Genomic DNA, 14,720 nt, shown 5'->3' with positions numbered 1-14,720 from the left:
ATCTGTATACCCGTGTGCATAGCAGCATTACTCATAATGGCCAAAATGTGGAGGCAACCAAGTGTCTATCGACAGATGAATGAATAAACATAATGTGGTACGTCCATAAAATGGATGTTATCCAACCTTAAAAAAGGAAAGAAATTATGACACGTGCTCCAACATGGTTGAAACTGGAGGACATTATGCTCAGGGAAATAAGCCAGTCATAGATGGACAAAAAAATGTGTGATTCCACTTCTACGAGGTATCTAGAATAGTCAACTTCACAGAGATGGAAAGTGTAATGGTGGTTGCCAGGGGCTGGGAGGAGTGGGGGATGGGAAAGTTAGTATTTACGGAGTACAGAATTTCAGCTGGGGAAGATGAACAAGTGCTGGAAATGGATTATTGTGGTGACAACACTGTGAACGTACTTAATGTCACTGAACTGTACACTTAAAAATGACTGAAATGATAAATTTTACGTTATTTATATATATTTTATCACAATAGAAAATTTAAAAATATATGACTCTGTAGGGTAGAGGTTACTCCTCTCGTCTTACAGATAAGAAAAATGGGGCACAGAGGAAATCGTGCAGCCAGACTGAATGAGGGTCTATCTGCCGCTAGCATCCTAGGTTTCCTTTACATTATGCCGCCCCTTCTAGAGCTCAAGATAGCCCTGGTCTGACTGCGGGGCTCCCTGGCTCCTAGATTCCTCTGTCAAAGGACGGAGAAAAGCCCAAGTGAAATTGGACCTAACTGCAGTTTAGAAACAGAGGGGTAGGTGTGGCTTGGGCTTCAATTACAGGGCTAAACCTGAGAATTGTGCCAACATCTAAAATTATGAAATGAGGATCTCCAGGCATCTCTCTAATCCAGAATGATTATCTTCACTGCCGAGCATCCACTTTAAATCATTGTGTTTAATACAAAGCCACAGAACAGAGCAGGCTGTCTCCCGACATGCAGTTACCATGGAGACCGGAGATGATCCTCAGAGAGAGTTGTGTGGCGGAGAGAACATGGCTGCCAGCTTCTGAGAAGCCGGGGGGCCAGGGGAAACCGTTCTAAAATAGGGCCCGGAGACGCCCTTTGTCATTTTCCTCCTTAGCAAAGCCCCTTCTAATCCCAAAGCGGGAAAGTTTACAGGTAAGCAGGTCATGACCATCTTTATTAAAAGTCCAGACTGCCCAAAGATGCCAGACACGAGGGGTTGGTCAACAGTCCAGAAATAAACCACATGTGACCCCATCTGCTCTCCTTCCCTCATCTACTCCAGTGTTGGCGAGTCTTCATTTTGGTCGCAAAGCTCAGTGATAATAGTGCCATCAAGCCGCCGAGGAAGGCTGTCCTGAGGCCGTGCTAGGTGCTGATGCTGGGGAATGCGGGCTGGCGTCTGCTCTGGGAGGCAGGGAGGCCTATGCCTGTACTTGCTAGCTTGGAAAGGCATTTCACTCCCTGAGACTCAGCTTCTCCACCTGCAAAGGAAGGAAAATGAGGCCTGCCTGAGGGGGGCTTTAAAGATGACGATACGTGTATAAGGGATACAGAAATGCTGGGCCTGACAGGGCAGTGCAGCCCTCCTGGAGGGGACAGCGGCTGGAAACGTAGCTGCAGGTCCTACGCAGAGCCATGCACTGCCAGATGCCACCTGGGGGTCTGGGAACCCAGAGCCTGTCAGAGGCTCCACACGCTCCAGGCTGAACACTGTATTTTCCACACAGCTGGAAAAGTAGACTTTTTGATGGGCCACTATGTCCGGGGCTTAGAGATTCAGAACAAGCGTGCTCTCCCGAATATAAGTCCTAGTTATCTTAAGCCTGGCAAAGTGAGAGTCAGGGCACCAAACCAGGAAAGAGCTACAGCCCAGGCCTGGTGGTAACAAAGGGTACCAAACAGAATGGAAACCTGACAGAGGGAAGGGGAGAGGGTGGCAACAGCTCAGTGGTTAGAATTTCAGTTCATGTAAGTTTTATCCTAACCTGGTCCACTCAGAACTCCCCGGCCCACTTCTGTTCTCCACTGACTAACTGTAAGACAAAGAGGAAGCAGAATGAACGCTTCCCTGTGACGCCATCACAACTTATTATACATAAAGATATGGGTCACGTGAAGAAAATATATTGAGATCAATATGTAGCCAAGTATCATGGAACATCCTCATGGACCTCATCTGAACCCCCAGCACTCAGTTAAGTTCCTTTTAACACACACACATCACAGATTTTTTTCTCTCCAAATAACTTCAGAAGATTCTAAAGAAAATTCTTAACTGTTGGCTAACAGAAAGAGACCATGCTAAGGGCTGAGAATGTTTATCAAGTGCTTGGTTAATGCACTGAGCTTACTCTTCTCTTAAGTTTTTGGTTTACAGCCTGCACTAAAAAAGTTTGCTTCCAAGGATATAGAATGGCCAAAACAACTTTGAAAAAGAAGGACAAAGTTGGAAGACTTCCACCATCGGCTTTCAGGACTTACTCTAAAGCTATCATAATCAAGACATTGTGGTATAGGTGTAAAGATAGATACATAGATCAAAAGAACAGAAAAGAGAGTGCAAAAATAGACCCACACATATATGGTCAACTGATTTTTGACAAGGGATGATCTTTTCAACAAATGGTGCTAGAACAATTGGATAGCCATATGTAAAAAAACTGAACCTTAACCCTTACTGGATACCATATATAAAAACTAACTTAAAATGAATCATTGACCTCAATGTAAGAGCTAAGATTATAACACTTCTAAAAGAAAACATAGGAGAAAATCTTAGTGACCTTGGATTTCACAAAAATTTCTCAGTTACAGCACGAAAAACAAACTATGAAAGAAAAAGAATTAATAAATTGAAGTTCAAAATGAAAAACTCTTGCTCTTCCAATGACATTGTTAAGAAAATGAAGAGGTAAGTCATAGCCAGGGAGAAAATGTTTGCAAAACATGTACCCAACAAACGACTTGTAGCTAGAACATATAAACAACTCTGACAACCCAATAAAAAGAAGACAAACAGTGCTCACTTTGGCAACACTAAATTTGGAACAATACGGAGAAGATTAGCATGGTCCCTGCACAAGGATGACACACAGATTCCTGAAGCATTCCATATTTTTCAGTTGTAAGGTAAATAAGTACTAGGGATGTAATGTATGACATGATAAATATAATTAACACTGCTGGATGTTATAGGTGAAAGTCATTAAGAGAGTAAATCCTAAGAGTTCTCATTACAAGGAAAATTTTTTTTTCCTTTTCTTAAAAAAAATTATTAAAAAAAAAAAAAAATTTATTTATTTTGGCTGCACCGGGTCTTAGTTGTGGCACACAGGACCTTCACTGCGGCATGCGGGTTTCTTAGTTGTGGCATGCATGTGGGATCTAGTTCCCTGATCAGGGATCGAACCTGGGCCCCCTGCACTGGGAACGTGGAGTCTTACCCACTGGACCACCAGGGAAGTCCCTCTTTTTTCTTTTATTTTGTATTTATATGGGATGATGGATGGTCACTAAACTTATTGTGGTAATCTGTTCATGAAGTATATAAGTCAAATCATTATGCTGTACATCTTAAACTTATACAGTGCTGTATATAAACTATATTTCCATAAAACTAGAAAGGAAAAAATAAAGATTTACCTATTCTTTACATTTCATAAAAAAAAAAAAGAAAACAAGACCAATGACTCAAAACATAGGGAAAAGATGTGAACTCTTCACCAAAGATATACAGAGGGCAAATAAGCACATGTAGAGACATTCAACACTAGGGAAGTGCAAATTAAAACCATAGTGAGCTACCACTGATATATCTGTTAGATGGCTAAAATTAAAAAGACTGACCATAACAAGTGATGGCAAAAATGTGGAGCCTGGAAGGAACAGAAAATGTTACAACCACTTTGGAAACCACTTTGGCAATTTCTTAAAAAGCTAAATGTACACCTACCATATATTCTAGGCGTCCCACTTCTAGGTAATTACACAGGGGAATGTAAGCATGTGTCCACACAAACACGTGTACACAGATATTCATAGTCGCTTTATCTGTAGTTGCCAAAAACTTAATAATGCTAAGTCAGAAACCAGACCAAAAAAGAAATACATACTGTATTTTCCATTATATAAAAATGTGAGAAAATGCAAATTAATCTACAGTGACAGAAAACAGATCAGTGGTTGCCAGCGCGGGGAAGGATTACAAGGGACACCGAGAAACTTTGGCTGGGGGGGGTGGCGGTGATGGATGTGCTTATTATATTAATGGTGATCCTTCGCAGTATATACATATGTCAAAGTGTATCAAACCATACACTTTAAAAATGTGTGGCTTATTGTATGTCAATTATACCTTAATCAAGTTGTTTAAAAAAAAACCATAACACATAGATTAAAAAAAAAAAAAAGTGGCTTCCTGGGCTACCCAATCATGACCTTCTTCATTCTGTACGTACTCTTCCGAAGAATAGAGTTCACCAACATTCATCAAGCTTAATTTTATTTTTAAATATTGAGAACACTGTGGAGAGTTTAAATCTAAAGAGGAAAGTTATTTATAGATGAGGGGTTGAATTCATTAATCTCCAGTGGCACTTCCAGCTCTAAAACCGTGTGCACGAGTGAGTGCACGTGTGTGTATGTGAGAGTGCGTGTGTAAGTGTGCGACCGTGAGAGTATGTGAAAGTGTCTAAGTGTGTGAGTGTGTGTGTAGTGTGAGAGATAAGCATTTGTGAATGAGGGACTTCCCTGGTGGTGCAGTGGTTAAGAATCCACCTGCCAATGCGGGAGACATGGGTTTGATCCCTGGTCTGGGAAGATCCCACATGCCACAGAGCAACTAAGCCCGTGCACCACAACTACTGAGCCTGTGCTCTAGAGCCCACGAGCCACAACTACTGAAGCCCGCGCACCTAGAGCCCATGCTCCGCAACAAGAGAAGCCACCGCAATGAGAAGCCCGCACACCACAACAAAGAGTAGTCCTGACTTGTCACAACTAGAGAAAGCCTGTGCGCAGCAACGAAGATCCAACACAGCCAAAACAAACAAACAAACAAAGAACCACACTGGTGAATGAGAAAGTTCTTAACTATAGCCGGCCTACAGCTTTATCCTCACATAGTCACCAATTAGGGATCCTTACGGCACCTAATTTTTAAATAACAAGAAATAAAAAAGGATCAGAAGGAGAGAAAAACATGGTTGGCTACAGGGATAACCTGAGGGAACAATGAGGCGGAAACCACGTAAGGGAGAAGATACAGCGTCTACACACATTTCTACCTGCCAGTGAACCATTCTAAGATGTGCACCTGACATTCAACACAGAAATATGGCCACTTCAGATAGGAGGCAACCTCAGTGAGGAGAAGAGATATTTTCAACTGAGATTTTTGAAGCCTTCCAGAAGGCCATATTCAAATATTTCTTGAAATATTAAAAAGTATTCAGTCTTTACGAAAAGAAATAGGAGGAAGAAAAATACATCATTCATATACTATATGTATCACTGAAGTATACATACAATACACGATTTATTTTTCTTCTATCTTTTTTTAAATCCCAGAGATGCTGGATGAGAGTATAAAAGCAGAGCTAGTATGAGACATGAAAGGTTTCCAAGATGCTTGGGTTTAATCACAAAGGGTACATTTATCTCTATTCTTGAACCAAAGGTTTTAAAAAGCAGTAATCTCTCTGTATGGATCAATTCTTTGCAAACACTCTTATTCTAGGAAATGAGGAGTTGCTTGGTCACCATGGGAGATTTTTTTCCAATGCTAGATGTAAAAATTTATAAGAAATGATAGATCTCTCTTACATTTGTTCTAAGAAGAGTCAACCTGGCCTACATGTTGGCCTGCCAATTAACATAGATGTACAGTGAAAGTTGCCAGCAAGGTTTTGTTATACGAGATACCTGATTTGAAGCAGGACATCTTTAAATAGCTCCTGCTACGTGCTGAGTTTATGACTGGATATTTCTGTTTTTAAGAGAAAGAAAAGAGAAAGAAAATTATCTAGAAGTCATCACCAGTACTATTTAGGCTCCATTTGAAATCTATAACACACACAGTCAACCCTGACAGTAGAGACAGAAACCAATTTTGTAATTCCTATTTGATGTCTAACACTTTAATACGTATGCCTGTGAGGAAACTTCACAAATGGATTTTTCAGGGGTTGGTCCTCAATCACCACCATCTCTTTATTTATTTATTTTTATTTATTTATTTTTATTTTTTTTTTTTGCGGTACGCGGGCCTCTCACTGTTGTGGCCTCTCCCATTGCGGAGTACAGGCTCCGGACGCGCAGGCTCAGCGTCCATGGCTCACGGGCCCAGCTGCTCCGCGGCATGTGGTATCCTCCTGGACCGGGGCACGAACCCGCGTCCCCTGCATCGGCAGGCGGACCCTCAACCACTGCGCCACCAGGGAAGCCCCATGATCTATTTATTTAACAAACACTCATATAGTGCTTAGTAAGCACCAAGTACTATTTTTTAAATATATTTTTTATTTTAAAATTTTTATTCATTTTTTATTTTTGGCCACGTGGCTTGTAGGATCTCAGTTGCCCAACCAGGGACTGAACCCTGGCCACGGCAGTGAAAGCACCGAGTCCTAACCACTAGACTGCCAGGGAACTACCAAGTACTGTTTTAAGTTCTTTACCAGTAGTATCTCAACACACATAAAGTATTATCATAATCTCCATTTTCCAGAGAAGGAAACAGAAACACAGAGAGAGATTAACTCGTCCAAATCACACAACCAGTAAATGTGGAGCTGAAATTCAAACTTTGGCCGTCTACCCCAGCCTGGGCTCACGACTGCCACCCTATGTAGACATTCAACTATTTCCTGAGCATCTATTGTACTACATGTTTAAATCTTTGTGAGTCTGTGGTGAGTCACGAGTTAAATATAAATCGTCGTCTCTGCCCCTCAAAGTTTTCAATCCAGTTGAGAGACAAACTTCACATAGGAAACAATTTGAAAGCCCCAGGATGACACTTTATTTCAGCTGAGGAGAAGAAAGTGGATCCTGGGGCTGAATTAGCTGGAGGAAGAATGTAACATGAGCTTGGTAGGTCGTGAAGGCCTTCTGTGGACGGGTGGGAAGGGGTGGCAGGAGCGAGCATGGGACATTCATAGCGAAGGGGGCTGAGAAAACCCCCTTCCTGATGGATGGGCACACGTGGGCAGTGAGGATTGGATGGAGAGGGCAAGGTCAGATGGTGAGCTGTCCAGGGTGAAGATCTAGGACTCCAAACTAGACAACAGGGAGCCACTGCAAGTTCTCAAGCAGGACATGACCCTGCTGGCAAAGCCGGGGACATAGGCAGCACGGGCACTAGATGGACAGTAGAACAATCTCATTGCAAAGCCAAAGTGGGTGGATCAAGTAACCCAAGAAACCAGGCAGAGTCAAGGCCAGGCCTAGGGTGGAAGCAGGTACTCAGCCTGGGGACTAACAGTTATCATGCACGTACTCTGTGCCAGGCACTGTGTGCAGTGTTTTTCACGCATCAACTCATTTAATCCCCACAACAACCATTTGTAAAGGTAAAAAACGTCAGCTCTAAGGCACTGACATCAGTGTTATTCCTCTAGGGACAGTGGTGCGTTATAAAGCCGCCATCTTGGGGAGGCGGAGAGCTTACTCTGCTGTCTGCCTGATGCATCAGTTCCTTGATGCCTTTATCTGGTCCAGGCAAGTTTGGAGCCACACAGTGTCGAGTTAACTATTTGCATGCAGCCTACTGAGGGGTCATAGGCTGTCTGAAAGGGGTGACTGTCCAGAATCTGGGGTTTCAGGATCCTCTGAGTGGTGTGGTGAAAAGGGCCTCAGACTGAGAAACTTACAGTCTGGTCCAACTATCTCTGGGACCTGGGGCAACTCATTCACTCTCTCTCCCTATCAATGGGAGGGTGGGGCTATATTTCTAAGATCCCTCCAGTTTTTTTACCGGAATGAAGTGAACTTGGGAACATCACTTAATAAGCAAGACTGTATGAGTCTGGATCCCGATAAGCAGGAAGTGTTACTGCAGAGCAAAAAGACTGGAAAGAGATTTTGGCTAGAATTAAACAGAAATGGACAGAATAACAGAGTCAAGAAAAAAGAAGAAAGGAAGTGAGCAGCATTTAAAGGTTTAAAGCCCAAAGAGCAAGTTTCAAAGGCAAAATAGCAAAAACAGTCTGCCCAATGGATACATGGGCTCCTTGGTAAGAAGGTTGGCAGGCTGGACAACAAAGGGAATTTATTTATGTCCCAGCGGGTCATATCCCAGGACTCTGATAGGTTTAGTCCTCTGCAGTGGGAGGAGGGAGGTAGGGTCAGGACCCTCCACCGGGGGCGGTAAGTGGCAGGCCACCTAGCCTGTGCCACCGTACATCTGCTAGGCTGATCCTGTTCTAGACAAACACTCTTTGGGTTAGGATTTGGCTCCCCTTGTGGTTTGACTACAAGAATAGATGTCCTGCTGCTGATGGTTTTGAGTTAGTGGGAGGCTGTCTCAGTGACCAGATGGCCCTGGCACAGACAAGAGAGAGTCTCTGGGTCCTCAAAGAGGCACAGACCCAGCTGGATTTCCATTTGATGACATCTTGACCATGGCCAATCCGCCGCTCATTGATGATGCCTATTCGGTACAGACAGGAGGGCAGAGCACAGCACCAGGGACACTTAGCAAGTACAGGGGTTCTAGGCCCCAGGCTGGGGCTTGGGAACCCAATAATGGGACCCTATAATGTGAATAGAAGGAGAGAAACTAATAAATAATACTGGCAAGGGGGAGGCAAGACAAGCCCAAGTTTTCAAAGGGGATTCAGATGTCATTCTGGCACATAAGGTGAGGGTCAGACAGGCAACAGGAGTAACAGCCAGGACAACGTGCCATTCAAAATAGCCGAGAAGTTTCCTTAATAATCCGCATGCTAGTGTTAGGATCATCAAGGATGCTTTAAAAAAAAAATACATGGGCTTCCCTGGTGGCGCAGTGGACAAGAATCTGCCTGCCAATGCAGGGGACACGGGTTCGATCGCTGGTCCGGGAAGATCCCACATGCCGCAGAGCAACTAAGCCCATGTAGGCACTACTGAGCCTGTACTCTAGAGCCCGAGCTCCGCCACTGCAATGAGAAGCCCGCACACCGCAACGAAGAGTAGCCTCCGCTCGCCGCAACTAGAGATAGCCCGCGTGCAGCAATGAAGACCCAACACAGCCAAAAAAAAAATTTTTTTTTAAATTAAAAAAAAAAATTAAAAAAAAATACAGATGGGGGAAGAGGCAGACCTAGAGACATTGATTTCATTAGTCTGGAGTGGCGGGTGCAGGCAGTAGAGAGGAGGGGTATGGACATGTATTTCTAAAATAATTCCCCAAGTAGTTTTACTGTAATTTGCTTCCAAAGGTTGAAAACCATTGGCCTAGACAGTGGTTCTCAGTCTATTTTTGGAGAAGTGGGAGGCAGAAAAGGCATCTTAGGAAGCATTTCCCCATTGTCCCTGCTGCCCCCTCTGTCACCATCTTAGTGAAGGGGCTGTGCCTGTAGTTTGATTCCGATATTCCCACCGGGCCACAGAGAGCCACTTGTGGGGTGGGGCTCAGCAGCCTGCATTAACATTCTTATTATGTAATACTAGATTCACACCAAAGAATAAGCATAACTTATGAGTAAGCTAAGTAGGATAATGATAAAAGACCCCCGTGACCCAAGTGAAATCCTAGACCTTTATTTTTTTTTTTTTTTTTTTTTTTATGCGTTACGCGGGCCTCTCACTGTTGTGGCCTCTCCCGTTGCGGAGGACAGGCTCCGGACGCGCAGGCTCAGCGGCCATGGCTCACGGGCCCAGCCGCTCCGCGGCATGTGGGATCCTCCCAGACCGGGGCACGAACCCGTGTCCCCTGCATCGGCAGGCGGACTCTCAACCACTGCGCCACCAGGGAAGCCCCCTAGACCTTTATTAACACAGTTGGTGTCACTGGCTCTCCTCCCTCCCCTCCTGCCCCTGCCTTCCCACAGGAGATAACCCCCTTCCTCCATGGGGGCATTTTTAACAAGCAGGGCGTCCTGGCATCTCTGGAGACCAGGTTCTGGGCCTCTGGGAGGGAGGGGCCTGCAGGTTGGAGGCATGGAGGAGGCGGGGAGGAGGATGGAGTGCCCGGGCTGTGAGCAAGGGGGGCAGAGGAAGGGGAGCCAGGCAGAGCGTGCCCCAGCCTCTAACAGAAGCAGAGGCGGGCAAAGCGTGTGTTAAAGAAGCGCTAGAGAAACCCCTTCAGACCCGGTACAACGGAGACCCAGATGCTCTCAGAAAAGCCAGGCTTTCAACGGTTTTGTTTTCCCAGCCCTGGCTGCTGCCGCCCAATTGACAGGCAGGCCATAGCTCAGGGGGTGCAGAGCTCAAGGCCCTTCGGATCTGTCAGAGGGGAACTAAAAGGCGCAACTCGATCTCTCTTTCTCTATAGGCTGATCACAAGGGTGAGCTTTTCCTTGGGGTTATTATTCTATTATAAACCCAGATGCTTAAAGCAGATCAACCGTTACCTTTCTTAGAAGGTGCAAAGTAGGTCAGCGGCAGTCTATCGGGGTGCACAGCCTGGGCCTGAGTGCCACAGGCTGTGTGAATAATTAAATCCACGCATCCCTGACATCAGCAGTGCAACAGGAGAGCATTTTCTCTCCCCAGGAGATTGTCAGGAATTAGAGATAAGAGGAAGCCAAAATATCCAGCCGTAGGAGCACCAACAGGGAGGAGCAATCCAGGAGTGGGGGGGAGGGGGACGGGGCAGGAAGCCAGTTCTTGGGAGGCTGGGATGTCTGAGGCAGGACTCTGGGCAGGGTCTCCCAGACGGGTCTGGGGAGGACTGCGTCAGGGGCTGTGTTATGAAACAGACGCTCAGTATGAGCTGTGGCACAAGGACAAGGTCCGATCTTACTTAGGGGGTGGATGTAACAAAAGGTCAGTTTACGTGACGCGAGCAGCCAGAGTGGCTTGGCGTTTATGGGCCTTAAATTTTCCTATAACTTGGGGCTGGCATGGATTGGGGGTGTCTGATCCTGCAGGAACTGGGAGAGGTGGGACCCTTAATCACACAGGGGCTTTTCTGTGTTTTTGCAGAGACAGCTGCTTCCGTGGATGAGAAGCCTGGAAAAGATCAAAAGTTACCCACCACCTTGCACAAAGATGCACGTGCAAAGGTCTTCATTCGCTGTAAAGAGCTGAAGGCTCTCAGCGGAAAACTCGTCACTCCCGGCTAATGAGGCCCCGGCAGATGACAATGTGGAAAATAAAACAAAGAAAGGCCAGCCTCCTCTCCCAGAGGCTGGTAGGCATGTTGGTGGTGGTAAATACCGGGTCCTCTCTTACTCTCTTGCTGGGAGTATAAACTGTTACAACCAAACTGGAAAACAATGTGGCAGTCTCTCCCAGAGCTAAACATGTGTGTCTTCTATGACCCAGCAATCCCACTCCCAGGAATATGCCCAGTAGAAGTGTGCACACACGTTTACTAAAAGACACGGATGAGAACATCCACAGCAACAGCATTTGTCATAGCCCCGAAGTAGCAACCACCCAAGTGCCCGCTGACGGCAGAATGTCTAGGTACTCTGTGGGCTCTTGTACAGTACAGTACTATGAAGCAGTGAGGTACAACATGCAACAACATGGCTGAATTTCACAAAAATGACGTTGAGCCAAGGAAGCCAACGCAAGGGTACAGGCTGCCTGATTCCATTCACATAAAGCAAACGGTCAAAACCGATGGCGAATATGCTGAAAACCGCCCACTTCTGCACTTTAAATAGGCAAATTGTATGGAGCGTGAGTTATATCTCCATTAAGCTGTTACTTTTTTTAAACTATGGTATTAGAAGTCAGGATAGTTGTTATCCTTGGTGAGGAGTAGTGACTAGGAGGGGGCACAAGGGGGCCTACTGGGTGCTGGCAATGTTTGGTTTCTCGATTTGGGTGCTGGTTACAAGGGTGTGTTCAGTTGTGATGATTCTGTGTACCTTAGAACCTGTGCGCTTCTCTGTATGTATGCTATACTTCAATAAAAATAACCACAAATGAAGCAGGCCTGGCCTGGCGGGGCTCAAGTGCATGGGGATGGTGAGCTGGATGTGCTCACTCTCTTCAGAAAGGCCCCGACTGCCACCAGAGTCCCCCCAAGAGGACCCTGCAAGAGTTTATGAGGGTGGGGCTCCCCATTCATTAGTGAAGCCTAACCTGCAGGGCCCTGGAGTAATTCTCAGAGGAGAAAGTAGGGCAGGTCCACCAATCACTTCTATTCCCAGGGCTGGGCTCAAGTGGGCAGGTGTGGCCTGGGATGCCAGAGTATTCAGTAGGCCTGGCGGCATCCTTGCCTCAGCAGAGGCTGGGCCATGGCTACTGTGACTCCTCACAGCTCAGCCTTCTGCGGGTCTGATCTGTTGCGTCTGGACTGGGAAGGAGGCATATCCTCAGGGAGACCTTAAGGGACATCTGCCTGAGGTGGGCCAGCCTCGGCCTGCCTGGCAGCCCCAGCCGGGCTCTTCAGGGTGGGTTTGGGGAGCCTTATCTGTTGCTGCCTAATAGTCGGAGCACTGGAGCCCCCAGGAAGATGGATCCCAGGGGGAGTGCACTGAGCATGGGAGAGGGACTCCCTGAGAACCCCAAGTAGAACACAGGTGAGATTTTAAGGTACAGGGCCAATGGGGATTTGAGGCAGTGGGCCAAAGTAGGACATAGGACTGCTGCCACTGGTGGACTCCTTTCACCCAGGGAGCATTAGAGGCCAAGTCCTTTATAAATCAGACAGTACAGAGGGCTGCTGCCAGGGCCAGGGACTTCTGACCCTCAAGATGCTGATTCAACTCTACATTTGAAAAAAGTCTTCATAGATGAATCTGATGCACAGCTGGATGTAGAGACCGCATGGATAAGTATCAATCACTTATTCATTCAACAAACAATTGCTGGCCAGCTACTCTCATTCCAGGTCAAGGCCAGGCTCTGGGAAAGCAGAAGAATACAGTCAGGTCTTGCCCTTAAGGAGCCCATAGTCTGGTGTCCAGGGAGAGGCCTGCGTATTACAGATAATTACAACACACAGGGATGACAGCAATGACAGGATTCTGGAGCACAGAGAAAGGGTGAAAGAACCTATTTGTGACTCTTTTGGTGAAACATAATTCCTCCTGATTCATTTGTTTCATAGGTCTGAATTTTTGTATTTTGCATTTAGGGACATAAAGTAGCTCAGGCCCAGCTCAGTAATTCTTAAATATTGTCCATGATAATTCACTCTGAAAAGAGGGCCTACCACCAGTATCTTTCAAGCTGTTTTTAAAAAGAACAAGCTAGGAAAGATAATAAAAGATAGTTAACTATGTCTGTCTCATAATTCTAGCATTAAAGTCATTTAGAATAGGCATATCTATTTTTCACAATTTTGGGGAAATTAATTTAGCTTATCATACATAAAGCAGTCCCTCAGACCTACCGCCCCCACACGCACACCTCCTGCCCCACACATGTACAATAACAAAGTCCAGCTAACTGTCCTCTTCCTCTAGGTCTGTACTACGTGACATAAAAATATAAAAATAAAATCAGTTCCTGGCCTGGGTGCCTCAGTAAGTGATGCGATCAGCAAAACAGGCTTAAATGCCTCCTTTTCCATAATCATAGAAATCTACGACATTTAGCCTGAAATTTCCTATTTTAGTTGCCACAGTGGCCCTTTCAAGAGCACCCTTCTCCTTTGAGCAATACAGCAGGAACACCCTGTTCATGTGGATCTAGTCCAGAGCAGCCCCAGAAACAGAGGAAACCACCGAGGAAGGCACTTTCCCCAAACAGAAGCATTACCTTGGTCCCGTGGTAGAAATCGTCCACGCATGTGGCGTTCATGAAGGTCTGGTGGAAGTGGGTGCTGGTGTCGATGCCTCCGGGGATCACCAGTTTCCCAGTGGCATCAATCACCTTGGCCCCTCCGGGGATCATGAGCTCACGGCCCACCTGCTGGATGATGCCATTCTCAATGTAGACATCAGCCTCGTGGGTGCAGTCATCATTCACAACCTTGCCTCCCTTGATGAGAATCCGCACACTGGCTGAATTGGCAAGCATGTTCCTGTGAAAGGTGAGAGGGGGCACTGGTCAAGGTCAAAATTCCTTTTCACTGTCACCAAGGTCCCACCCTTTCCTGTGAGAGCCCAAACTCCATGGGCAGAGTAAGTGAGCAGGGATGGGGAGGAAGTTTCTCCACAGCCTGAGGACACTGGTCCTATAGCCAGCTGGGGTCACAAGCCTCCCACTGACCTCACAGCAGGACTCATTGGGAATCATGACACCACAGCAGTAAGGGTGAAGCTGGGGCCCAAAGAAACATCAATTTTCACCTTCTCAAGAAGTTGTGGTGGTTCTAAAGCATTTTCATATCTCTTGTCTCATTTTATTCCTAAATCAACCCAAGAAGTGGCATTTTACAGACGAGAAAACTGAAATTGCTAATAAGGAATTTATGGCTAGTAAGTAGCCAAGTCAAACCCAGACGTCTTGTATGACCAATGTCCCCGCTATACCATATGGTCCTGAAGATATCAGAGGCTCCTGGGACGTGTCTCAGAGAGCCAAAGTCTCCAAGCCTCACAGCTGCTTAATTCATGTCATTCTTCAGATGGATTCTGATTCAGTTCACCCTCCTATGTTTGTCTCAAGAAGTCCACGACCACACT

General features: G+C 45.9%; 1 protein-coding gene and 1 non-coding gene across 2 annotated transcripts in view; one reads left to right on the top strand and one right to left on the bottom strand.

Moving 5' to 3' along the window:
* The window catches only part of DPYSL5 (dihydropyrimidinase like 5), a 96,991-nt gene that overhangs the window by 42,995 nt on the left and 39,276 nt on the right, over positions 1–14,720 (bottom strand). Inside the window, exon 2 of the mRNA XM_032652691.1 lies at positions 13,852–14,116. Within this exon, the coding sequence (XP_032508582.1) occupies positions 13,852–14,112 (261 nt within the window). The 5' untranslated portion in view covers positions 14,113–14,116. The remainder of the gene's footprint in view (positions 1–13,851; positions 14,117–14,720) is intronic.
* LOC116764843 lies at positions 2,997–3,104 on the top strand. The gene has a single exon (XR_004353052.1). It is a non-coding gene; the product is annotated as a U6 spliceosomal RNA (small nuclear RNA).

Source organism: Phocoena sinus, chromosome 13, assembly GCF_008692025.1.
Source record: "Phocoena sinus isolate mPhoSin1 chromosome 13, mPhoSin1.pri, whole genome shotgun sequence".
In the NCBI taxonomy this organism is placed as follows: domain Eukaryota; kingdom Metazoa; phylum Chordata; class Mammalia; order Artiodactyla; family Phocoenidae; genus Phocoena; species Phocoena sinus.
Note: the sequence above shows the minus strand (reverse complement) of the source record. Positions and strands in the feature narration are given on the sequence as shown.